This window comes from Capsicum annuum, chromosome 7 (assembly GCF_002878395.1).
Source record: "Capsicum annuum cultivar UCD-10X-F1 chromosome 7, UCD10Xv1.1, whole genome shotgun sequence".
In the NCBI taxonomy this organism is placed as follows: domain Eukaryota; kingdom Viridiplantae; phylum Streptophyta; class Magnoliopsida; order Solanales; family Solanaceae; genus Capsicum; species Capsicum annuum.
In genome coordinates, this window is record NC_061117.1 from 225376501 (window position 1) to 225404338 (window position 27838).

The 27838-nt window shown below is 40.3% G+C and overlaps 3 protein-coding genes across 6 annotated transcripts; 1 reads left to right on the forward strand and 2 right to left on the reverse strand.

Annotated features, from left to right (window-relative positions):
• Nucleotides 1-339: 339 nt before the first annotated feature.
• On the forward strand, nt 340-5785 carry LOC107878817 (protein NOI4). Of its 2 annotated transcripts, none has more exons than XM_016725956.2 (3): nt 340-580; nt 3471-3653; nt 5442-5785. In XM_016725956.2, exons 1-3 carry the CDS (start codon nt 404-406, stop codon nt 5484-5486), a joined length of 405 nt encoding a protein of 134 aa, XP_016581442.2. In that variant the 5' UTR covers nt 340-403; the 3' UTR covers nt 5487-5785. The 2 variants fall into 2 exon arrangements, with proteins under 2 accessions (XP_016581442.2, XP_016581441.2); XM_016725955.2 differs by having other exon boundaries at nt 350-580; nt 3468-3653.
• A 400-nt stretch (nt 5786-6185) lies between these two features.
• Nucleotides 6186-9591, reverse strand: LOC107878818 (transmembrane emp24 domain-containing protein p24beta2). Its single transcript, XM_016725958.2, has 5 exons — nt 9432-9591; nt 9118-9327; nt 7365-7551; nt 7174-7281; nt 6186-6501 (listed from the first exon to the last, which is right to left on the reverse strand). The coding sequence occupies exons 2-5, from the start codon at nt 9325-9327 to the stop codon at nt 6368-6370; spliced, it is 639 nt and encodes a 212-aa protein (XP_016581444.1). The 5' UTR covers nt 9432-9591; the 3' UTR covers nt 6186-6367.
• Nucleotides 9592-11218: 1627 nt separating this feature from the next.
• LOC107878819 (cellulose synthase-like protein E1) lies at nt 11219-17800 on the reverse strand. Of its 3 annotated transcripts, none has more exons than XM_016725959.2 (8): nt 17238-17800; nt 14123-14435; nt 13563-13703; nt 13216-13347; nt 12910-13119; nt 12581-12805; nt 12147-12494; nt 11219-11937 (listed from the first exon to the last, which is right to left on the reverse strand). In XM_016725959.2, the coding sequence occupies exons 1-8, from the start codon at nt 17507-17509 to the stop codon at nt 11320-11322; spliced, it is 2259 nt and encodes a 752-aa protein (XP_016581445.1). In that variant the 5' UTR covers nt 17510-17800; the 3' UTR covers nt 11219-11319. The 3 variants fall into 3 exon arrangements, with proteins under 3 accessions (XP_016581445.1, XP_016581446.1, XP_047249338.1); XM_016725960.2 differs by having other exon boundaries at nt 11219-11877; nt 17238-17799; XM_047393382.1 differs by having other exon boundaries at nt 11219-12074; nt 17238-17792.
• Between the last annotated feature and the right edge of the window lie 10038 nt (nt 17801-27838).

Sequence of the window (27838 nt, forward strand, 5' to 3'; positions counted from 1 at the left end):
TATTTTTGTAAAAAAAAATATTTTTTAAGAAATTATTTAATTCACGTTATTTTTAATACATTAAACCAAACACTACATAAGAAAAATACAATCATAACTAATGCAAACATAGCTAATACAAGCATTACTATCACATCATATTTTGTATTATTCTAATACACTCTACCAAATACATACGTGTGCACACATATATACACACATATATATAGGGGCAGTATGATGCACTAAAGCTACCGCTATACGTGGTGTCCGGAGAAAGACCCCACCACAAGAGTGTATGTACGCAGTCTTATCTTGCATTTCTGCGAGAGGCTATTTTTCAAGGCTTGAACCTGTGACCTTTTGGTCACATGAGAGGAACTTTATCAGTCACTTCAACGCACTTCAATATATATATGTATGTATGTATTTGTGGATGTATGTATGTTTGATTTCCCAAAATACACCTAATACCAAAAGTAGACTACACATTTTCAATACATTTCTGTTTTCTCTCTCACTCACAAATTCCATTTCTCTTTTGCTCTGCTCCAGTGACGAAAATCATCAATTTTTTTTTTCTGTATTGAGATTCATGTCGGTATGTAAAGATTAAATCTTTAATCCTCTTCATTAATTGTTTCTGTTCACTCGATTTCACTTGTTGTCTGTTCCTTTTTTCTTTTAATTGTGTTTAGCTGATCATCTGTACTTATATGAATAAATGTTTATTTGTTTTTTGGTTTATTGGTTTTTTTTTCTTATGGATTTTCATTGGTAGCTTCATTTTTGCTGATTTTTTCTTTTTTCTTTTTGTGTGTGTTTGATCGAAATCTTGACTGTGGTGTGTTAGGCTTATTGGGGGGTGGCGGTGTTTCTAGGTGTGTTTGTTTAATGGTTTTTCATTGAGAGCTTCATTTTTGCTGAATTTACTCTCAACTCTGTGTGTGTGTTTCTTGTAAAAATAATTGATTTTGAAGGAAAATCTCGACTGTGGCATGTTAGTTTTTGGGGTTTATTGGTTGTTTTTTTAATTGATGGTTTTCATTGATAGCTTAATCTTTGCTGAATTTACTCTCAGAAAGTTTTTTTTTGTTATAAAAAAAATTGATTTTGATCGAAATCTTGATTGTGGTATATTAGATTTTGGGGTGGTTTTTGATTGATGATTTTTCATTGATGGCTTCATCTTTGCTGAAGTTTACTTTTGAATGAAAAAATTTGAGCTTGATCGAAAATCTTGAGGTATATTAGTTTTTGGTGTATATTTGTGGGGTGGGGGTGATTGATGAGTTTTCATTGATAGCTATATGTTTGCTGAATTTACTGTGTTTGTGTGTTTTCCTTGAGTTTGATCTAAAATCTTGACTTCTAGGCAGGTCCTTTATAAAGCTTGGTTTTTCGTTGAATTTTGATTCTCGTCTGCTGCTTAAATTTTGCTTATCATTTTTGGTATGACTTTGGTTGGTTAAGCTGAGCTAAAATGCACCCAACCCCCCTTTTCGAAAACATCAGGGGCCAATGGACTACAATTGGAATGTAATAGTCTGAGCTAGAGTCCCGGTGACCTCCTGCTCCCCCCTCTCCGGTCACTGCAATTCAGTGGGTTTTTGTTTTTGAACTGTGCGAAAAAGAAAAATTGCTTTCCCTTTTGAAAGGTTCTTTATTTTTTTGATGAAGCTTCGTAGGGTTCCTATTTTAAAATTTTGGGGTAGGGGAAATGGGGGAGGGGATTACAAGGTGGGGAATCGAACCCTCACCAGCAAGGTGAGAGTGTTAGGTGGTCGACCAATTGAGCTACTAAGATTACTAGTTGGGTTCTTATTGCTAATTAGGTCCTATATTTTTTCGATAAAGCTTCATTGGGTTCCTTATTATTATTTTCCTAAAGTTGGGGATAGGGGAAGGTGAAATGGGAGAGTGGATTAGAAAGTGAAGAATGGAACTCTCACCAACAAGGTGAGAGTTCAAGTAGTCAACCAACCAACTGAGCTGCTAAGATTCCCCGTTTGTGTTCCTTTTTGCTAATACTTTTAGGATCTTTTTACTATTTTTTCACGTGTTTTATATTCAAGGGTAGTTCTTGATGTGATGGCTATAAGATTGTTTAACTCCATTACTGCAATTCCCCCATTTTCCCCAAGGGACAGTCTACTTTTTGCAAAATATACCTTAGCTCAGTTAGTTATCTAAAACGTATGCTTCTAACTATATTTCTAAATGGGAATTTATTTTACCGTCTCTACGGCCATATAGGGATTTCAAGTTTAGTTTTTTTTTTTGGCTGTACTAAGTAGATAGGCTCATTCCTACCAGTAGTGATAACTTTTTGCAGTTTATGTTCAGTATTTGAATTTGTTAAGTAGACTAGTTGCTTGCTTTTTTCAATCAAAAAATTCTGAATAGCCTAAAGTTAATGTTGCATTGTTGCGTCTTGTGCGGTTTTTTTACTCCTTGCCTATGTATAAATTTCTAGTCTTTCCTCCTTTTAATGCTTTGATCTGCTATGTGCATGCATGAATTGATGGAAAGGTGTATATCTCCAGTTGAGTTACGTTGAATGGTTTTAGAAAAGTTGTGTTGATAGTTTTGTTATGATCACTAGGGCATATGATCATCCTGAAATGTCAAAGCCCTTTTAGTGGTATTGATTTAGATCATATTGGTTTAACAACCTTTGAGGGGCAACATGCCAGCAATATCGGGGTACAATTTGAATTCTGGAATCAGCTTTAATATGAAGTCTAGTTCATTTAAGAAATACAGAATTGACATTTTGTTTGATTTACTATGTCCTCTTTGATTCTGTTTTTCCTTTTCTACTGCCTTTGATGTGCATTACTTGAGCCGAGGGTCTGTCTACCTCCACGAGGTAGGGATGAGGTCTGCCTACACTCTAGCCTCCCCAGAGCCCACCTGTGGGATGCGGGATTACACTGAAGATGTTAGTGTAGAATTGACATTTTGTGGATGCATATTGTAGTTTGCCAGTTGTTGGAAGATCTCATAAAATTGAACATAAGCACTTCTGAAAATTTGGAAGTAGACTTCAAGTAGGTGTTTTTTCTTTTTTTCTCAAGTTGTTCGGACCTTGTCCACATCTTTTTGCAGTGGGCACCATTATGAGCTTTTGGTAAGGCCAGCGGAATTTCAGATTTGTCCTTCTGGAATCCCATTGTGCATGCTTCCTAATGCATCAACTTTCAAATATTCATTTTGTAGTATTAAAGATTTGGAGAATTTTGGCCTGCTCTTTGCGTCCTTTGGTGATTGTGGGATGGAGTCATAGATATGCATTCTTGCACTTTGTATTAACAAATTTACGGTGGCACGTTGATAATTTTAGCTGCTTTCTCTGCTACAGTCTTTGTTCATGATTCATTCATGAAATTACTCAGTTGACTAAATGCAATTATACTGTTCAGGAGTGTTTTCCTTCTTGTCCAATTATTTAACTTTCCTGTTTGGCTTTCACATCTATCTTCCAGCAGGAGAAGGGTCGACCATTGCCGAAGTTTGGTGAATGGGACGTCAATGACCCAGCTTCTGCAGAAGGATTTACTGTGATTTTCAACAAGGCTAGGGATGAGAAAAAAACTGGTGGCAAGCCAGAGTCACCAACAAAGGCTGATGGTAATAGAAAGGAAGGAGAAGAACCTTTAAAACCTCAAACCGTAAGTTATCTCAATAACTTCTTTTTCTAGCTGAGTAAATTCAGTGACTTATACCCTCTACCCTTTTTGGTCTAAATGTTAACAAATTTCTGTCTTTTGCTCTTCTCATATTTAAACTGCCATTAGCTGCGTGAATCTGCATTTTCACAGAGAGTTTTCTTTTTCCGTTCAGAGGATAATTCATTTATCAGATAGGTGAAATCCCATCTTATTCTATGTCCCTCTCGAAACAATAGAAGGACTTACATTGGCCTAAGATATCCATTCAGGACCAACTAAGCCTCTTTCAACTGTCTTCTGCTGCCTCATATGTTCAGAATATTTTGGTTGTAATTTAGTGAGTCGTACGTGGAAGGTTTATCAAAATAAAACTTCCATCACACAATATAATCATCTTTTAACAATAATTTGTTAGATCAATGCAAAAGCTTGAGCTTAATTACTTGAAGATCCAGAGCATTAACTTAATCAGCAAAAGTTTGAAACACATGGCAGTAAGTTTTTTCCGAAACTGGTAGTAGGGTATTCACATACCCGTAGGTGGTAAACAGTAAAATGGAGTCAACAACTCATCTCTTAGGTCAAGAAATTGCACAGAACTCATCTTGTAAGCTCAAAGCTAGCTAATCACACTTCCCTTCTATCCATCTATCTGAAGGAAAAAAATGTGTTGAGGCAATTGTTTAGCAGGACTCCTCTGGGGTTCTCTAGGTGTGACGTAGGCTTCTAAACACATAAGGGCAACCATGAAGAGCAGAAGTTTTATAGGGCTAACGCTTTGACATGTGGAGCTTTCATCCCGTGCATACTATTCATATTGGTTGTCCGCCTTGTATGTCACTAGAACTCCAAGCTCACACTTTACAAGTTTGATTGTTCATCTCGTACGTACTAAGACATTAGCTTAGCTCTTCCTTCTAAATGTTAAACTATAACTTTTATAATTAATATTTGTTTGCTCCATAGTTTGAAGATGTAGTACAACTTTTATGAAACGATACTTAATTTTCTTTTGTAAATTTTCTAGTTTGGATTTATACAATTTTAAATGTACTTCTCATGATATAAAAAAGGTCAAGGGCAGACCCTAATCTATGCCTCTACTTTTAAACATTGGATAGAAGAACCTAGCTTTTCTTACTCAGGATGGCTGGGTTGTTCCCAACGTGATAGTTGAGTTGTTCAGGCATAAAATTAACAACCTAGAGATCATAGTTTTCAGTTCCATTGAAAAAATTCATTGTCGAAGTTAGTCGTTGCCAGCTATTATTTCTTAATATTGAAGGAATTGAGAGCAACACTAAGTATGTCATTGTTGGAATGGTGTTTCCTTTACATACTTGATATGAGGAAAAAGAAAATACTTGTCAGGTTATCTAAGTAGTTGACCAGCCGCATTTTGTTTTCTCTCGTATACTTTTTTTAATGAGTAAGAGTCGTTAACCACCAGCTGGATTTTGTTTTCTTTCGCATACTTTGTTTTATGAGTAAAGAGTAGTTGACCAGCTCCATTGTGGCTTAGGTTAGGAAGAGCTGTCCTCCATTGTCAAACTTAAGTTTTGGAATCTTCAGGCTAGATTCTCGTCTTTTCTATTATGACTCTATGAGCTCGGGGCCCTGTGCATACTATAATTATGCGACTGCTTTCTGATGTAATGACGGATAAACTTGTCCGGTGACCCATCTGAATATACTTTTCATAGATGCTACTTCTCTCATTAATCATTGAAGCATTCTTATTTCTTAAAATCTCACTACTATATTCTATATATGAATGCCTTTTTGCAGAAAAAATGGTTTTGCTGTATGCAGAGCCCTCATGCAGAATCTTGACGAGGTTCGCTGTAAAAGTTGAATATAAGTCTGCATATTCATAATGAACCCTGCAAACTTCTTTTGGATTGGTGCTGCTGGAGACTGAGGCATTGCTCATGTTCCCTTTTGTCTTGTAAAACTTGTGTTATACTTGTTGGGGGACAAAATGTGAAAGACAAAATGTTGGATGTACCTATATATGTTGTATCTTTTTATTTTTACATTTAGCAGACAAGTAGTCTGCTTGTTTTCACATATTGTTGTGGTTTGTAAAGCAACCTTTCAATCGTAAATTTCTGTTAATTTCTTGAGATTCATCATTTTTCGCCAGTAGATAATGCTTTCTTAATGCTTTAAAATCACCCAACATTTCGTTGTAGAGATTCCTTTTTGCGTATTTATTTAGTAAAAATATGGGCACAGAGGCTCGCTGAAATAGACACGACTGGAGTTTTGAGCTCATGAGGCCAAATTACAGTCCAAATGCATAGCTTAATGCCAAATTTCCTTAAGCCAATGGTCTATCGGGAATAGCCTCTTTTACCTCCCATCTCCCATGGAACAAAGTCTGCGTACACTCTATTCCATCGCATGGGCGGGTCAGTCCCAGACGAGCATACCCGTCATTGAAGTAACTGAAATATAACGAGACTGAAGTGCAAATGTAAACTCAGGATCAAGCTTGTTGAAGGGAAGAATGAGACAAACAAAACAAAATTCTAAAAGGAACTGTAAAATTTTATTGAACATTATTGAGCCTTCACCATCCAACTAAAGGAGTTGTAATATAACTTAAATCTCAGGGCGAAAACCGTCCTTTCTAGTTTTTACAGTACCTGCCCCTTCTGCAAGGAATACAGAAAGCAAATATATCAAAAGTTCAAGGATTCTGTCAAAAGCTAAACTCTGGACTGCCCCAGTTTTCGTTCGAAAAGATGCTTGAGGAGGTAAACTTGCAGGACGCTAACGCAGATCAGAGCAGAAGACTCGAACAAAGCTTTGTAGAATGCTCTTTTGCTCATCGTTTCATTCACTGCATAAAATCGAGATGACATCATACAAACTCAGCACGATCTGGCAGATTTGTGCATACTACTTTTATCGTTAGTTTAACATAGAGAAGCCAAGAGAAACATAAAACACATGGGTATAATCTCTTCTTGTAATCGTAGCAGAATAGAGACAATGCATGCAAATACCCAAACTGCTAAGTTGCAGATATCCTTAATCCAAAGAAGACAACATCTGAAGTGCTTAAGGCCAACTGGTTTATGTAACAATATAAGCAAATAACATCTACGTTAATTCATAACGTTTGCAAAGCTGAGGTAGCTCAGTGAAATGAAAGAGCGACCTCACACTTCTTTACTATTACCAGTATTTTGAGCTTAAAGTGGTCGTATGCTAATCGTCATAACCATTCATATAATATAAGATGAAGGAGAGGTACGCATCCTCATCAACAAAAAGCTAAACATTAGATGATAAAACCAAACTAAAATGATAATGATCATTTCACTGGATCTAAAGACTAACATAATATGAAAAAGCGAGGAAAAGGGGAGAGGAGAATTATCTTATTGAAGCCTACGATAAAAGGAAAAGAGAACCGCTTCTACTAGAAAGACGTAAGTGATTGATAACATCTTGATTTGCGGAAATGTGGGAGATTCATGTAAAAAATATGCAAAAGCTTTATTTGTACCTATAGCTTGCCGGTCTGTCTGGGCCTCGAGCCAATGCTGCTCAAACTGAATGTTGTATAAAGCTTCCTCTAGTTGTCCAATGTGCTCAAACAGTGGTTTGAAATGTTCTGCAGCATCATAATCAAAAGTAAAGTCTCTCGTAAGGAGACCCCAAATAACAAAGTCAGATGAAGCAAAGTGGCAAGCTAACCGTCTTTTGCGTGCTCATCATGGTATGCAAAGTGGGCAGAATGTAGATCAAAGTCTATGGTTTCATGATAGGGTGACTTGTTGCTGAAACAGAAACGATAAACTCCTTCATGATGGGCCACAAACTCGGTCTTCTCACTTATTTTGTCACGAAAATCATGAATCTGTTCCCCAGAAGGTCCTTTCACCTAATTTCCACCAACACGACGACATCAATTGAATAACACACCAGATGATAGATGAAACACACCTTTTTCCACTAGACGAGAATGTAAAACAAGGCTATGTAGGCTTTTATCCTAGATAGCATGAAAAACCCGGAGTGAAGAAGTTAAAAACTAAAGTCCCCAAGGCTTTGGTCTAATACTAAGATTGCAATTCATGATGTGTTGTTAGGCGCACATCATGGATTCAACCCCGTTGCAATAAACTCTAATATTTAAGTGGCGGACAGTAGAGGGGTGGGTCAATTTTTCACCGAGTTTAAAATCATGCACCATTAGCCCTCGGAAATATCTTGTTTATAGAAAATGTAAAGACAAACACTCGACAAGAAAAGTTGACTGAAGTAATCCTTACGCGTCAAAAAGAATCATCAATTTACGGAACCAAGATTCAAACTTTCTTGAATATGACCCCTATAATTATATTCTCATAGTTAGGATTTGCTCACTCAACTCACAACAGAAAAAGAAGGGACAATAGTGATAACCTTTTCTCATACCACCCGCAAAAACAAATTGCAATTTATCGTGTCCCATTTTATGCTTGAAAAAAGGATTAAAGTTGCAAAAGACACAAGAAGAGAGACAAGCAAAAGTAATGAAAAGATAATGCTAGTTACTCGTCAATTCAACATCCTAATGAAGGTCAAAATCAAAGTCAACACAAATTTGAAAAAACAAAACAAAAAATCTCAAACAACTCAAGCTTCTACTGAAAAATTTGCAAACAAAACAACAAATTAATAGTATAGGATCACAGCAACAAGATATATAACTAATCCGATAGCTACTACAATGCCTTTCATCTCAATAACGACGAAATCTTTTCAATTCCTCGGACAACTCAAGCTTCTAATGAAAAATTTGCAAACAAAACAACAAATTAACAGCTTAGAATCACAGAAACAAGATATATAACTATCCGATAACTACTACAATGCCTTTCATCTCAACAAAGACGAAATCTTTACAATTTCTCGGACGACTCAAGCTTCTAATGACAAATTTGCAAACAAAACAACAAATTAACAGTTTAGAATCACAGAAACAAGATATATAACTATCCGATAACTACTACAACGCCTTTCATCTCAATAACGACGAAATCTTTACAATTTCTCGGACGACTCAAGTTTCTAATGAAAAATTTGCAAACAAAACAACAAATTAACTGTTTAGAATCACAGAAACAAGATATATAACTATCCGATAACTACTACAACGCCTTTCATCTCAATAACGACGAAATCTTTACAATTTCTCGGACGACTCAAGCTTCTAATGAAAATTTTGCAAGCAAAACAACAAATTAACAGTATAGAATCACAGCAACAAGATATAAAACTAATCTGATAACCACTACAAAGCTTTTCATCTCAATGAAAGACGAAATCTTTACAATTTTCAATCATCAAAAAACCACAAACACTGAAAATTTACTTACCTATATACAAAACAACCTAACAAACAAACATATCAACACACACACACACACACTAAAACAGATATAGATAGAAGCAATTTAATTACCACAAGGTCAACACCCTCTTGACTATAATGCCAAGAACCTTCTGATTTGATAACAACAAATGATAAATGAACTGTTTCTCCCATTTGAACTTTATGTGAAAAGCATTCTTCTCTATCTATCACAAATCTTATCCCATATACCCCTCCACACCTCCATGCCACCACCAATATTGTTACCAAGATCCAAACTTTCAATGACCCAATTCTCATCTGCAATTAATCCACAAATTTAATTTCACAAAAAATAATTAAATTATTATTTTTTTAAATAAATAAATAAAGATAAAATGAGGATATTTAGAGCTAGGGTTTACCTTTTCTTGGAGAAAATTTTGGAATTTGGAGAGAAAAAATTGTGAAAGAGTTTGACTGAGTTAAGGAACGTAAGTACAACATATGACTTATGCTTTTGTCTTAAATTTTTTTTTCACATGAACTAAAATTGTACTTTGTATTTGGGTTAACCGTACCCCAAAAGCCATAATTAGTTTTTTTTTGGGGGGGGGGGGGGGGGGGGAAATTCTTTAATTAGTTGGAATTGGGTAGTCAAATAGTTGACTTTAGAAATGAGGATTTTTAATTTATTGGGGTTGTATGAGATTCGTAGTCGAGGAGAAAATCACCCGTTCGATTGAACATGTTATCAATTAATTTTTTTCGATTTTTTATTGGTTATAATTGAATAGAAAAAGCTATTCTGATGCATTACGTTTTCATTATGTGCGAGATAAAAGATCAGACTTCATGGATCTGTTGTACGCAATTTTGACTTGTATTTATGTGAAAAGGTGTAATTGATTCAACTTTTAATATTGTAAAATATGAGTTTTGTAGCACCAAATGTAAGTGAATTGAAAATATAGAAGACATTAGACTTTTTTTTAATTTTTGGTTTCTCATCTGGTGTTCGGTGTCTGCATTAGATTTTCGACTAATCCGAATCGCACGTTGCAGGACCCATTAAGGTGTCAGCGCTCCCAACGAAATTTTTTCCTTATTCAGGGTTGAACTCTTGACCTCTGATTAAGGGTGGAACAGCCCCATCCAGTGCACCACAACCCATGTTGGTTGAGCAATTAAACTTTCGGATTAAGGGTAGAGCAGTCTCATCCACTGCACCACAGCCCATCTTGGTTGAGCAATTAGACTTTGTTTTAAATTTTGAGATTTACCTTCGGTAAACCAATAAAGAAGTTTGAGTTTACCAACCCTTTAAAGCAAATTGAATTGATATCTCGTAAATATTGAAGATGCACTGATCAACCAAGATGTCGCTATGCAAATCATAACGTTATGAGTTCAAATTTAATTGTCTTACAGGTAACTTGATTGTGTAAATATTTTTACCGTTTGATCATGAAAATTATTTTTTTCGGAGTTGGGATTGTAGTTGAAGATGAAGTTTGAGTTGGAGGTAGAATTGTATTTGGCCATGTCTTTTTGATTTTTTTTTTAGACTTTTGAAAAATCTTTTTTAAATATGATTTTATGCCTTCAACTTTTAAAAATTATCAAAATCACCCAACTACTAATTTCCCTATTAACATACAACCAAATGTTGAGAAAATAATTTATGTCTTCAATTGATGAAATAATTAACAACAAACTAATTATTATGATTGTTATTCTTCTAAAATTTGAATAAAAATATCACAAGCACGAGCTAAATAAGTTTATCTAACCATAATCGATTAAATAGAGAAAAATATATTTTGATAAATATGATTGATAGATATAAATATATTTTATATATTCTTAAATTTGTTGATGAAAATTCTTAATTATTTTCACTTGAATTAATTATTTTATTGAATTTGATCTTTTTTTTTTTAAATTACGGAATTTAGTTAATAAGAGAGGTTTATATAAAAATTTTAAGATTGGGGTTATATGTAATAATAATGGAAGTTGAAATTGGAAGTAGAAAGAAGGGAAAACAACGTTGTTTCCCATTTTTGGAATTTATTCCGAAATTGTTTTTCAAAGTTTCATGGCCAAACACCATAATTTCCAATTCCGAAAACATTTTCCGGAAAAAGGGGAAAAATATCCATGGCCAAACGGGCCCTTAGTCTCATGATCACGAAATTACACATTGTTCTTAAAAAGATCCAACCTTTATAGTACCAGTGGCGAAGCCAGGATATTCACTAAGGGGTTCATAAGTGAACATACTAACTAACCGAAGGGACTCTTCAACAATTACAAATATGCAATACAAGTGCATACAGAAAGTGCAAAAACAAGAGACTGAACAGCAGTAGAACTAGGTATTTTCCCCTTATCTTTCCTAAAGAAAAGAGCATTATACAAAGGCAAGTTAACAAAAACAAGAATCCCACAAAGCAAAATTTGCAAAGCCATTGTTTCAAATACATATTTCAATCCCAATTCTCTTGTTACTATCAACTTCTTCACCAACCCCATAAGGCAGAAAAGATTGAGCATTGCCAATGTTGACAATATTGTAAGCATAGGTGAAGCACTTCCAAATTCCATTGTCTCTTGTTTGTATCTCAACAACACATCTTCATCAGTCACTTTTGGAGTGACTATAAATGTTGTATTGGATGAACCAAATAGCTTCAACATTGTATCAAGAAATGCAAATATGTAGGAACTTGTTCTCTTGTAAAGCCATATTCTTTGTTCATTCCACCATCCAAGAACTGTTCCGCCACTCCACAGGAATTCAGCGAAACTATATGTTAGTTCTGCGATTATCACGTATGCAAATGGCAAGAACCATTTGCTGGAGACCTGCAAGTTGTGAGCAAAAGGGGAGCGAGTTTGAGTGCCGGTTTGATGTTTTCCCCGGCTCTACAAAAATGTTGTCATGTGAGTGTCAGGTCGTCCAAAAGTAGTGTGTTTTAGAGAATCCGAGCATAATGGACAGTAAACTTGATAGAAACTCAAAGCTGAATGTGGCTCATAACCGGTACTGATGCAGTAAGGTACTACACGGGACTTATGTCAAAACGAAAGTAAGATACTGCTAAGAAAATGTGATGATTAAGGGGCGAAAGTACCTGTGGAAACAGGGAAATTCCTTTGAGTAGATAAAGCGAAGGGACGATAGAGTAGTACAGAGTTGCAAAGCAATTTGGAGACCAGAAGCAGTAATGGAGATATCCCAACACAAGGCCGGGATTGAGCTTTCCAAGTCCATACCAAACAGGGCTATACTTGGAAAAGAAAATATTTAAATCGCCCTCGGACCATCTCTTATGCTGCACTAATAGTTGATCCAAAGTAGTTGCAGCAACCCCTAAAAAGGCCTTCCTTTTAGGATGATAGTAAACGGATTTCCAACCTTTACACTTGGTTGTCAGCCCAGTCAATATATTTTCGACTGAGCACCCGTACTTCAAACCAATCTGACATGTTAGTTAAGATCACAACGAGTCAGTTACTAAATTATGTGACCATCTCATCTAAAATTTGAAAAATCAGATAGACATACCTCATTTCCCCATTGAGTGTTTTGCTCATACGTGGAACTTGCTAATCTTTCTAGTCTTTCTTCCAACTCGTGCATGTTTTCTTCCCTCTTCTCGGGACATGAACTCTTCAAATCAATCCTAGCTTCCTTGCTAAACTCTCTACCATAAAGGGTGTCTCTCCTTTGAAAGCAGCCACTGCCAGTATACAAAGGACCTCCGTAACCATCAGCACCGTGGAGTTCCACCTTAAGTTGACGTAAAAGTAATGGTAGGAACATTTTAGCAATGAATATTCATCAACACCACACTGAATGATTCAGGAGATAATTCAACCTAGAGATGGACTAACCTCATCAATTACTCTTCGAGAACCATAAACTGCATTTTTAGTGGTATTTTCGAAAGATTGTGGAAATTGCACGAAAGCAATTTCATGACTTCTTTCTTCATCCATAAAGAAGCAAAGAGCATCTTGAATCGAGTTTGAGTTGTTCGAGTACATATCACAATCTACATTCAGAATTACTGGCCCGTTGCTGATCTCTGAGGACACCCTGATCTGCATGTTTAAGTCATCACATGTTAACAAAGATTTCATAAAGTAATAAAAACATCTTGCTCACTTATGTGATGAGAAACTGGTACTATGACTTACCAATGCATTCATTGCCCCGGCTTTGAAATTATGGAAGTGCTGAAGACGCTTCTCCCGAGCCACATATACCAAAGTTGGCAGTTTTACCCCGTCAAAGTCCTTTGCCCCTTCATCTCTGCTGTCGATTAGTATCTAGTACGCAAATAAAAGCAGATATAGATAAGATCAGATATGTAAAGTTACAGTTATTCTGCCCATATGTGATAGTAAGCAGCGGACTGAATCCCCTTCATCGGAAAATTGCACTATACAAAAAAGGGTGAAAACATATGTTTTGTAAATACATAAATTGTTGAATCTCTCTTAACATAAGAAACAAGTACTTGGCCTAACTTGCTTTTTTATACCTGCAAGATAGCAGCATGGTTTTTCTTGGATGAATATGAATTCCATTTGGAAAATCCTTTGTATTCTAATTTTGCTTGATCTGAAACTCTTCCAGCCTTGCACACAACGTCAATTTTGTTTGCCATGTCCTCGTATAATCTCTGCAGCATTAAGAAAAGACGTTGTCTATCAAACCGTATATATACCTCAACATTTTATAGATTTGACCTACTATTAGCTAGTCGTAAGATTTATGCTTGAAAGTCAACAGTTTTGGATCAAAAATTTTATCAAACAGAAAAAAAAAAAAATCTTTAAAGAACAGGCACATACTGAAACAAGTGTATTTGATTGGACACGAAGTTGAAGAAAGCAAAACGGACTCTTTGCACATACCAAAAGCATCTTCAGAATTTAAGGTCTTAAACATGTCATGACATTTCTATGATTATAAGAGTATGTAAGCAGGGACAAGCCATTTAGTTCAAATTTGAAGAGTTTCCAAGAACATAAATGTGTCATTCTTTCTGAAATAGATTGAAAAGAAGTTAATGTACTATAAATTGATCAGAGGGAGTACCTTTGTTTCAGAAAAATCTGCACCAGATTGATCTGGCGCAGGCAATGATGCAAAATAGGCAGCAGGTGATCTCGGCTCAACGTTGAATTTTTTGCAATAAGGAAGCCAATGCTTTGCGAAGCGAGAAGCTTCAAGTAAGGTATAAAAGGTAAGCTCAGAACCGGCATCATCTGAGAGATAAACACTGAGCTTTTCCGGTGGATAATTGTAAGCCATGACTGATAAAACTGTATTGATCACCATAATTGGTGGCTCTATTGAAGGATCAGCTGTGCACACGAATACATCTACTCTCGGCAACTCATTCTCATACCTATTTTCATTCAACAGTAAATAGTAACGTTAACAAAACTATGTTCTCTCTTACAACTTGGCACAACTCAACATGGCACTAGAGCAGGCAAATGTTTTGAGTCCAAATTCCACCTCCACTTTCATTCAAATTTTTCTTACGTGCTTGTCCGAGAAAGAATCAGGCCTCTATGTGAGAAGCGAGTTGATAATGTAGTTAAATGATAATGAGTGTTCTGCTAGGGGCGGAGCTAGCATATACGCAGTCCTTCCGCGGAAAATTATACTATTTATACATGGTTAAAAACTATTTTTTTTTATATATATAGTGGATGTTGAACCCCCTTCGATTAGCTCGGTGTGCACATTTGAACCCCCTTAATAAAAAACTTGGCTCCGCCACTATGTCCTGCTCTATATATGACGGTTTAAACTTTTAAATGAGAAGATCACACAATACAACATGTTATAAGAGCAGACAGTGTGGTTCTGAACTAAGTTGTTTGGACTCCAAAAATGTCGTCATACCCCTGTCGAATCCTCCAAAAACGCACTACTTTTGAAGGATCCGACTTGCACCCGATGACATTTTTGAAGAGCCCGAACAACATAGGTTCTGAATTCAAATTCCATCTTTACTCTTAATCAAAAAAACTTTTTACGTGCTTGATGACCCAAAAACAATCAGGCCCTTATGTGAGAGGCAAGTTGAAAATATAATTAGATGAACAAACGAGTATTCCGCTCAATAAACAACAACAACTACCTCCCAATCCCAAATTGAGTTGAGGTCGACTATACGAATCTCCACTACTTCATTTTAAGCTCGATTATGATATCATCATAAACAAGTCTTATCTCAATAAACAACAACAACAACTACGCCTCAATCTCAAACAAATCGGGATTGGCTTTATGAATACTCAAGACTTAATAAAGCTCAAACTACGTTGTCATCATAAACGAGTTCTCAACTCAATAAACAACTACTACTACTGCTCCTCCATCCCAAACACGTTAGGATCAGCTATATGAATCATCTTTGCTTCATTAAAGCTCAATTCATCTCAGCGTCATAAATGAGTTCTTAGCTCAATAAACAACAACTACTATTACTATCTCAGTCCCAAACAAGTTGGGATCTGCTATACGAATCATCACTGGTTCATTTAAGCTCAACTCATCTCATCGTTATAAACAATTGGTCAGCTCAATAAACAACAACTACTACTCCTCAACAAGCTGGGTCCAGCTACATGAATCATCACTGACTCAATAAAGCTCAACTCGTCTCATCACTATAAACAAGTGCCCAGCTCAATAAACTACTACTACCACTACGCCTCGATCCTAAACAAGTTGGGATAGGCTATAGGAATATCATTGATTCATTAAATCTCAACGCAAGTAACAACAACCGATCTTACGTGAATTTATGCACCTAAATGTTATAATATCTACGTATGTGCGTAATGAGTTGATATTCATATGATTGAGCATCGAAGTGTTAAACTACATGTTTATAATGTTCAGTGTGTGTTCAAAACAAGTTTGGAATGAAAACGATCACTTAGAGTTTAGACGAGAAAACTAGTGTTACTAGCTTGAGCTATGTGCTGTTCTAGTTGTTCTTGTTGGATTCTATTGTGTTAAAGCACTAATTTGTGGTGTTTAATGATATAGGAAGCCTTGTGAGATGTTAAACCCAATGATGGGATACTACACAAGCTGAATTTGAAGTGGAAAGACAACCACGAAGTGAGGAACTCCAAGCCTAATGGATGGAGCAAACATGGACGAAATCTGAAAATTTTGAGCACAAGGGTGTGCCACGCCCTCTAGTCTCCAAGATAAGGGCGTGTCACGCCCTTAGATACAAACCAAAATGGCACAAAACAGTAAGCCTCTGCGATAAGGGCGTGGCACGCCCATGGTCACAAAACGGCCAACTATTGTCTAACTATAAATAGGACACTTGGAACTTGTTTTAAATACCTTGGACGACTTTTGGGGCTTGAAATACACTTGAGGAGGCTTCTTTTAGGGTTCTTAATCTTTTCTTTAGTTTATTTTTTGTTTTTATAAATGAATTTCATTAGTGCGATTCATTGTAAGACCATGAGCAGCTAAACACCCTCTTCTAGGTTTGAGGCCAAGAACATGATTACTGAAGCTTATATTTGAGTTGGTTTATGTTTATTTTCATTATTAGTTCATAAATCCTTTCTATTAGTTATGGATTCGCGACCCTTAGGATAAACTTATATTTCTATTAAGCCCGGAAGGTGGAACAATAGACTGGGATCTTAAACGTTCAAGGTATTGAAGTTAAGATTTTCGTTTAGGATAGGAATTTACCTAATTCGCCCTAGTTGGTCCATATACGGGATGAAATATAAATGCGTTTAACTTAGTTCTCGCATCCACGCCCAACGATGTAGTTGTGGGGCTAAGTTAATAGAGGATTAGAGGCTCGGAAGATCATAGTCATGTTATCAACCCCGTCAATCAACAACCAAGGTAATTAACTAAACCGGAGAGATAGTATAGCTAAGTAGGATTGTTCGTAGTGCCTTAACCCTGAATTTCTCTCCATTATTGTTCAAGCAGTTTATATTATCGCATTGTTTAATCTTCGTAGTAATACTAGAATTAGATCGTTGCTGAGCACAAGTCCCTGTGGGATCAATACTTGGCTTTTAAAGTTACTAGTTGAGTGACCACGTACACTTGTGTGTCCGCTAGAACGCAACAACAACAACAACTTCAAAAGGCCATCCACTCAACCTAACACATTAAACTTTTAGATGAGATCGTCACATACCTTTGCAATAGCCTCTCTCGAAATGCTTGACGATAAACTCTGTTCCAACGAAGAGACTGAGTGAGGAACCAATAAAAACCAAACCACAGTTCGGCTCCAAGCATTCCAATCCAACCATATCTACCATTTTCACCTGGTTTTGGTATATTACACAATCTATAAATCCATATCAGAAAAATCCCACAAAAAAGTGAAGTTGCAAATAGCCTATATATTATCCTCCCCTTAGCCCTCTTGGTCTCAAATAAAGGCTCATACTTCAACTCTCCCATATTTTGAGTACTATATTCTCTTCGTCTATCTTATACTATACCATATATAGTGCTTACTATTTTCCACAAACGTACATCATATCATAATTTTTTTATTAGTACTATTATTATTATTTTATTATGAAAATTCCATGGAATTGGGTATTTGGGAAGTGAAATGGTTGACTTAAGAATAATAAGCTTCTTTTTTTTTTTTCCTTCCTTTGGTTTCCCATCGGTATTTGACACCCACTTTGGATAGATTAAAAAGTAAAAGTGATTTACTCTCACTGTGGGACAATGAATATATCGTACTTCATATGGAAAACAAAAAAAATAAAGTAAACGACGCAATTTTATGTAATTCTAGTACTACTATAGTATATTTATTGAAGTCACAGGATGATGATGATTTTTTTTTTTTTTTGGTTAAAAAGAGTAGATATTCATTAGAAATTAGTGTAGCACACAGTTAGTGCCCCTAGCATTTGTGGGGGGCCACAAAAATATTGTTCGGGGCCACATCCCAGCAGGAGAATAGATGAGTTTTTAATCCTATGATTAAAACATGTGCCCTCCTTATCTGCTTGGAAATGAGCAGATACAAAATGTTGCATTTGTCAGTAGTGTTTTGGTTCCAGCTCCATGAGCCTAGCTCCCCTCCTTCGCAAGCGCGTCCGCCACTGCATTTTGCTCCCTATAGATCTTTGTCGGGACTGTTATATGCATTTCCTCCATTAGTAGTCTGCACTCAGTCAAAATGTTATGGTGGGATGGATGATCCTTTTCAAGCATATGTAGTAATATAGTAGAATCAATTTCAATGTTGATATGATGGAAATTATTGGCTTTAGCTATGGTCAGGCCATATCTTAGGGCCAACATTTCAGCCATTGTGGGAGTGGTTAAGGGGAGGTGCATGCAATAACCTAACACCCAGTTCCCCTCATGGTTTCTAAAGGCTCCTTTAATCCCCCCTTGCCCGGGTTTTCGATGGCTGAGCCATCTATGTTTAGCTTTAGGTTACCCTTTGCGAGGTGTTTCCAGCTGACAGTGATCATGGAGGTAGTGGAGGTGTTGTTCTTTTCAGCACATGCTATCAAATTGTATACAGTAGCTAGTGCAACCGCCTGGTCAGGGGAGATGGGAGTGTTCCTATTGTTGAAATTATTGTCATTTCGTCCCAGCCAAATGGTCCAAAGGCAGTAAGGAAGAAGAGTCCCCCAGTTGAGCCATTTGTTGAAGTCTTTACCTTTCAACATCTGCCACTCTTTCTCCCAGTCAGCAGCACAGAAGGTAGTGGGTAAACTGTTGGGTTTAAAAATGGAAGAGTGAATAAGCTTATCCCAGAAAAAGAGGGCATTGGGACATTTGAAAAAGATGTGATCTATTATTTCTACTTGTTGGTTCTGACATTGATTGCAGAAGGGTGACATGGGAAGGCCTATGTGGCTTAGATAAGCATTGGTAGGAAGTCTATCATGGAGAAAAAGCCGAAGGAAAGTTTTAATCTTATTGGGGTGTTGGCCTTCCATAGTAGAGTGAAGTCTCTAGTAGTGTGGTGCATGTTCTCCTGGTTTCTAAGCAGGTTATACATGCTTCCAGTACTAAAATGGCCATCACTAGTGAGCCCCCGGGTGGGTATATCTTCCTCAGTGGAGTTGTAAGGTATGGAAGTGCTAAGGATAATCTCTTTTAGGTGTTGGGGAAGTTCCATGGAGAGAGGGTTAAGGTCCCAACTGCCATTGTTGTAGAGATTGTGCTCAGTAAGATTCAGGTCAGAAGTACTAAGGGGGCCATGGATGGTACTCTTTATACTGCCTAGGTGGGGAATCCATTTATCAAGGAAAAAATTGACTTTTTTTCCTTTATTGACACACCAAGTTATACATTTGGAACAATCCCTCCATCCTCCCATGACATTCTTCCAAGTTCTAGTTAGAGTAGACCTACTATTTTAGTGCTTATGAGTAAGCACTCCCCCCCACGGGCAAGGTTTGGTATGCAGTCTCCAGGCAAGGCTAGCATGGAGGACTCTGTTCCTGGTTTCACTCTTATGGAGTCCTGGCCCTCCTTTGGCCTTAGGAGTGGTGAGTGTGTCCCAGCTAAGAAGGTGTAATTTTCTTTTCTCAGCACAGCTACCCTAGACAAAGTCCCTTTGAATTTTATTGATGTGTTCATGAACTTTGTTGGGAAGCTTGATGTATTTAATGATGTGGGTGGGGATGCTGCTAAGGGTGGATTTGGTCAGCACAGTCCTACCAGCCATATTCAGAAACTTTGTTTTTCAGCTGGCTAATCTGGTTTTCATATTGTCTAGGATGAACTGGAAGTCACTGTTCTTAGGCTTTCTATGGAAAATAGGGTAGCCAAGGTATCTGCCAAAGACATGGCTGGGCCTGATTTGGAGAATGTTAGAGCATAGTGTTTCATTCTCAGGGCTGCAATTACTAGAGAATATCACCTTAGATTTAGCTTTATTGATAGTCTGACCAGAGAGGAGGCTGAAGACTTGAAGGGTTAGGTCATCAGCAAAGAAGATATGGGTAGCTTAGGGCCTCCAGTACTAATGCTTATGAGGTGCCAGTGTTTAGCCTTCACCTCATTCATTTGGAGAGTCTTTCCGTACAGAGGATGAAAAGGTAGAGGGACATAGGGTCTCCCTGCCTAATCACCCTGGTAGGGTTGAAAGTATCAGTCCTGCATCCATTAACAAGGACAGAGATAGTGGACGTGGTGACATAAGACATAATGAGCCTAATGAGATTTTCTGGGAAGCCAAAGAAAAGAAGAGTGTCTTTAATGAAGGACCATTCCAGCTTGTCAAAGGCTTTTTCAAGATCAATTTTGAGGATCATGTTGGCACTTATACCCCTTATTTTATTAAAGTGGGTGATGTATTCCTGAATGATGGGTCAGCAGCCTTTCTATTAGCTAACAAGCTGGCTTAGGTGGGTCCAATAATGGATGGTAGGTAAGGTTTCACTCTATTGACAATGATCTTTGTGATAAGCTTATAAGAGGTGTTACAGAGTCCTATGGATCTAAAGCTTTTAAGACTCTGCATTATTGCATTTGGGAATGAGACAGATCAGGGTGGCATTATTACCTGGAGGCATGGCTTAAGAGGTGAAGACTTCCTTGCAGAAGTTAACAATAATGGTCCCTACAATACCCCAGAACTTTTGGATGGGATGATCCCCAACATTCATGGCACGCCGCGATCGATTTTTGGCTCACAGCACATCGAACCCGGGGCCCACCCCCGAAACCGTTGGCTATAGCATACGAAAATGCTCCATTCGCATCGTTTCACCCATTTGTCCACCCAAATGGCCACAAAAATTTAAATGGACCACACTGGAATGATCCCCAACCTCCCTATCATGCCTAGGTTGATTTTCGGCCCACAGCACGCCCGTACCCCAAGCCCACCCCCAAAACCGTGGGTTATAGCACACCGATTTTGCTCGAAAAGCCCCGTTCATACCGTTTCTCCCGTTTGTCTACCCAAATGGCCACGAATATTACAACAAACTACAATGAGACGATCCCCAACCTCCCTGGCATGCACCGGTTGATTTTTGGCCCACAGCACGCCCGGACCCCGGGCCCACCCCCAAAACTATGGGCTATAGCACATCGATTTGACCCAAAAATGTCCTGTTCATATTGTTTTGCCCATTTATTCACCCAAATGACCACAAAAATTTAAACGGACCAAGCTGGGACGATCCCCAACCTCCCTGGCATGCCTCGGTCGATTTTCAGCCCACAGCACACCCGAACTCTGGACCTACCCCCAAAACCGTGGGCTATATCACACCGATTTAGCTCGAAAATGTTCCGTTTGAGATGTTTCGCCCGTTTGTCCACCCAAATGGGCATGAAAATTAAAATGGACCACACTAGGATGATCCAAACCTCCGAGGTATGCCTCAGTCAAATTTTGGCCCACAGTATGCCCGGACCCCGAACCCACCCCCAAAATCGTGAGCTATAGAACATCAATTTGGCCCAAAAATGCCCCGTTCGCGCCGTTTTGCTCGTTTGTCTACACAAATGGCCACAAAAATATAAACCAACCATATTGGGATGATCCCCAACCTCCCTGGCACGCTCCGATCGATTTTTGGCCCACAGCACGCCCGGACCCAGGGTCCACCCTTAAAATCGGGGGCTATAGCATACCGATTTGGTCTGAAAATTCCCCGTTCTCGCCGTTTCACCCGTTTGTTTGCCCAAATGGCCACGAAAATTTAAACGGACCATACTGGGACGATCTCCAACCTCCCTGGCATGCACCGATCAATTTTCGGCCCATAGCACGCCCGAACCCCAAAATCGTGGGTTATAGCACACCGATTTGGCTCGAAAATGTCCCGTTCGTTCCATTTCACCTATTTGTCCATCCAAATGGCCATGAATAGTAAAACAAACCACATTGGGACGATACCCAATTTCCCTGGCACGCGTCAGTCGATTTTCAGCCCACAGCATGCCCGGACCCCGAGCCCACCCTTAAATTGTGGGCTATAGCATACCGATTTGACCCAAAAATGCCCCGTTCGCATCGTTTCACCCGTTTGTTCACCCAAATGGCCACAAAAATTTAAACGGACTACACTAGGATGATCCCCAACCTCCCTGGTATGCCCCGGTCAATTTTTGGCCTACAGCACACCCAAACCCTGAGCCCACCCTCAAAACCGCGAGCTATAGCACATTGATTTAGCCCCAAAATGCCCTGTTTGTGATGTTTCTCCCGTTTGTCCACCCAATGGCCACGAAAATTTAAAAGGACCATACAGGGATGATCCCTAACCTCCCTAGCATGCCCCAGGTGATTTTCAGCCCACAACACGCCCGAACCCCGAGCCCACCCCCAAAACCGTAGGCTATAACACACCGATTTGACCCAAAAATGCCCTATTCGCATCGTTTCGCCCGTTTGTCCACCTTAATGGCCACAAAAATTTAAACAAACCACACTAGGAAAATCCTCAACCTCCCTGGCATACCCCAGTTGATTTTCAGCCCACAGCATGCCCGGACCCCGAGCCCACCCCCGAAACCGTAGGCTACAGCGTACCGATTTGGCTAAAAAATGCCCCGTTCGTGCCATTTCGCCCGTTTATCCACCCAAATGGCCACGAAAATTAAAACGAACCACACTGGGATGATCCCCAACCTCCCTAGCAAGCCTCGGTCAATTTTTGGGCCACAGCACGCTAGGACCCCAAGCCTACCCCCAAAATCGTGGGCTATAGAACTTCGATTTGGCCCGACAATGCCCCGTTCATGCCGTTTCAGCCGTTTGTCCACCCAAATGGCCACAAAAATTTAAACAAACCACAACGGGACGATCCCTAACCTCCCTGGCATGCCCTGGTTGATTTTTGGCCTACACGATTTGGCTTGAAAATGCCTTGTTTGAACTATTTCGCTATTTTGTCTACCTAAATGTCCACAAAAAATTTAAACGAATCAAACTGAGATGATCCCCAACCTCCCTAGCATACCTTGGTAGATTTTCAACTCACAGCTCACTCGGACCCCGAGCCCACCACCGAAACTGTGCCAATAGCACACCGATTTGGCCTGAAAATGCCCCATTCGTGCCATTTCGCTCGTTTGTCCACCCAAATGGCCACAAAAATTTAAACGGACTACATTGGGATGATCCCTAACCTCCCTGGCACGCCCCGATCAATTTTGGCCCACAGCACGCTCGGTCCTCGGGCCCACCCAAAAATCGTAGGCTATAGCACACCGTTTGGCTCGAAAATGTCCTATTCGTACCGTTTCACCCATTTGTCCATTTAAATGGCTACAAAAATTTAAACGGACCACACCGGGATGATCCCCAACATCCTTGGCATGCCCAGATCAATTTTCAGCCCACAGCACGCCCAGAGCGCAGGCTCACCACCGAAACCTTGGGCTATAGCACACTGATTTGTCCTAAAAATACCCCGTTCATGCCGTTTTGACCGTTTATCTACCCAAATGGCCGTGAAAATTTAAACGGACCACACTGGGACGATCCCCAACCTCCCTGGCATACCCCGATCGATTTTTAGTGCACAGCATGCCCGGACCCTGAGCCCACCCTCAAAATCATGGGCTGTAGCACACTGATTTGGCCTGAAAATGCCCTGTTCGTGCTGTTTTGCCTATTTGTCCACCCAAATGGCCACGAATATTAAAAAGAACCCCACTGAGATGATCCCCAACCTCCCTAGCACGCCCCAATTAATTTTTGGCCTACAACACGCTCAGACCCCGAGCCCACCCCTAAAACCGTGGGCTATATCACATAGATTTGGCATGAAAATTCTCCGTTCGCGTCGTTTGGCCCGTTTGTCCACCCAAATGACCACAAAAATTTAAACGGACTACACGGGGACGATCTCCAACCTCCCTGGCATGCACCGATAGACTTTTGACCCAAAGCACACTCGAACCCTGGAACCACCTCCGAAACCGTAGGCTATAGCACACCAATTTGGCTCAAAAATGCCCTGTTCGTGCTGTTTCGCCCGTTTGTCCACCCAAATGGCCATGAAAATTAAAATGGAACACACTAGGATGATCCCCAACCTCCTTGGCTCACCCCAATCGATTTTCGGCCCATAGAACACCCGAACCCCGGGCTCACCCCTAAAATCGTGGGCTATAGCACACCAATTTGGTCCAAAAATGTCCCGTTTGCTCTGTTTCGCCTGTTTGTCCACCCAAATGGCCACAAAAATTTAAATGGACCACACTAGGATGATCCCCGACCTCCCTGGCATGCTCCGATTGATTTTCGACCCACATCACGCCCGAACCTGTGGCCCACCCCTAAAATCATGGGCTATAACACACCGATTTGGTTCAAAAATGCCTCATTAGCGCCGTTTGGCCCGTTTGTCCACTCAAATAGCCACTAAAATTTAAAAGGACCATACTGGGACGATCCTCAACCTCCCTGGCATTCCTCGGTAGATTTTTGCCCCGATCGATTTACATCCCACAACACCCTCAGACCCTGGGTCCACCCCCAAAATCGTGCGCTATAGCACACTGATTTGGCTTGAAAATGACCCGTTCGTGTCGTTTTGCCTGTTTGTCCATCCAATGGCCACAAAAATTTAAACAGACCACACTGAGATGATCCCCAACCTCTCTGGCATGCCCAGGTCAATTTTTGGCCCATAGCATGCCCGTACCCCAGGCCCACCCCAGAAATCGTAGGCTATAGCACATCGATTTGGCCAGAAAATGCCTCATTCGCACCGTTTCACCTATTTGTCCACTCAAATAGCCATGAAAATTTAAACGAACCACACTGGAACGGTTCCCAACTTTACTGGAATGCCCCGATCGATTTTTGACCTACAACACACCTGGACCCCGGGCCCACCATCGAGACCGTGGGCTATAGCATACCGATTTGGCCCAAAAATGCCCCGTTCGTGCTGTTTCGCCAGTTTGTCCATCCAAATGGACATGAAAATTTAAACGAATCATACTAGGACGATCCCAAACCTCCCTGGCACGCCCCGATCGATTTTCAGCCCACAACACGCCCGGACCTTGGGCCCACACCCAAAATTATGGGCTATATAGCACATTGATTTGGCTCAAAAATTTCCCATTCACGCTGTTTCGCCCATTTGTCCACCCAAATGGCCATGAAAATTTAAACGGACCATATTAGGATGATCCCCAACCTCCCTGGCACTCCCCGATCAAGTTTTGCCCACAGCACGCCCGGACCCCAAGCCCACCCCTGAAATCTTAGGATATAGCACACCGATTTGGCCCGAAAATGCCCTGTTCGCCTGTTTCACCTGTTTGTCCACTCAAATGGCCACAAAAATTTAAACGGGCCACACTGGAATGATCCCCAACCTCTTTGGCACGCCATGATTGATTTTTGGCCCACAACACACCCGTACCCCGAGCCCATCCCTGAAATCGTGGGCTATAGCACACTGATTTGGCCCAAAAATACCCCGTTCATGTCGTTTCACCCGTTTGTCTACACAAATAGCCACAAAAATTTAAACGGATCACACTGGGATAATCCCCAACCTCCCTTGCATGCCCCAGTCAAATTTTGGCCCATAGAACGCCCGACCCTGAGCCCACCCTTAAAATCGTGGGCTATAGCACACCGATTTGGCCCGAAAATGTCTTGTTCGTGCTGTTTCGCCTGTTTGTCCACCTAAATGGCCACGAATTTTAAAATGAACCATACTGGGATGATCCCAACCTCCCTGGCATACCCCAAATGATTTTCGGCCAATAGCACACCCGGATTCTGGGCCCACTCCGCACATCGATTTGGCCCAAAAATTCCCCGTTCGCGTTGTTTGGCCTGTTTGTCCACCCAAATGGCCATGAAAATTTAAATGGACCATGCTGGGATAATCCCCAACCTCACTGGCATACCCCGATCAATTTTTGGCCAACAGCACACCCGAACCCCAGGCCCACCCCCAAAACCGTGGGCTATAGCACACCAATTTGGCTCAAAAATACCCTGTTTGCACTGTTTCACCCGTTTGTCCACCCAAATGGCCATGTAAATTAAAACGAACCACACTAGGATGATTCCCAACCTCACTGGCATGCCCCAATTGATTTTTATCCCACAGCACGCCCGAACCCTAGTCCCCACCCCCAAAACCATGGGTTATAGCACCCCGATTTGGATAAAAAAATGCCACGTTTGCGCCGTTTCGCCCGTTTGTCCACTCAAATGGCCACAAAATTTTATAAGGACCATACAGGGATGATCTCCAACCTCCTTGGCATGCCCCGGTCGATTTTTGGCCCACAGCAAGCCCGGACCCCAAGCCCACCCCCAAGACCGTGGGCTATAGCACACCGATTCGGTCCGAAAACACCCCGTTCGTGCCGTTTTGCCCGTTTGTCCACCCAAATGGCCACAAATATTAAAAATAACCACACTGGGACTATCCTCAACCTCCCTGGCATGCCTCGATCAATTTTTGGTCCACAGCACACCAGGACCCTAGGCCCACCCCTAAAATCGTAGGCTATAGCACACCAATTTAGCCCGAAAATGCCCCGCTCATGCCGTTTTACCTGTTTGTTCAGCGAAATTGTCATAAAAATTTAAATGGACCACACTAGGATGATCTGCAACCTCCCTGGCATGCCCCGATCAGTTTTTGGCCTACAACACGGTCGAACCCCGGGCCCACCCTAAAAAATACGTGCTATAGCACACTAATTTGGCCCAAAAAAGCCCCATTTGTGCTGTTTCACCCGTTTGTCCCAAATGGACACGAAAATTTAATCGGATCATACTGGGAGGATCTCCAACCTCTCCGGCTCACCCCGGGTGATTTTTGACCTGCCGCACGCCTGGACCCCAGGCCCACCACCAAAATCGTGGGCTATAGCACAACGATTTGGCCCGAAAATGCCCCGTTCGTACCGTTTTGCCCGTTTGTGCGCCCTAATGGCCATAAAAAATTAAACGGACCACACTAGGATGATTCCCAACCTCTCTGGCATACACTGGTCGATTTTCGGCCAATAGCACACCCGGACCTCGGGACCACCCCCAAAATCATAGGCTATAGCACCGATTTGACCCAAAAATATCCTGTTTGTGCCGTTTCGCCCGTTTATCCACCCAAATGGTCCCAAAAATCAAAACGAACCACACTGTGATGATCCCCAACCTCCCTGGCATGACTTGGTTGATTTTCTGCCCATAGCACACTAGGACCCCGGACCCACCCCCAAAATCGCAGGCTATATCACACCGATTTAGCTAAAAAATACACCGTTCGTGCCATTTCGACCGTTTGTCCACCTAAATAGCCACGTAAAATTAAACGAACCATATCGAGATGATCCCTAACCTCCCTGGCATGCCCCGATTGATTTTTGGCCCACAGTATGCTCGGACCCTGATCCCACCCCCAAAATCGTGGTCTATAATGCATAGATTTTGGCTGAAAATGCCTTGTTCATGCTACTTCGCTATTCTACCCAAATGGCCATGAAAATTTAAATGAACCACACTAAGACGTTCCTCAACCCCCCTGACACGCCCTGGTTGATTTTCAGCCTGCAGCACGCTCGGACCTTGGGCCCATCCCCAAAACTGATTGCTATAGTACATCGATTTGGCCCAAAAATTCCCCGTTCATGTTGTTTGTCGTTTGTCCACCCAAATGGCCACGAAAATTTAAATGGACCATACTGGGATGATCCCCAAACTCCCTGGCACGCCCCGATCAATTTTTCGCCCACAGCACGCCTGGACCCCGGACGCACCCCTGAAACCGTGGTCTATAGCACACCGATTTAGCCTAAAAA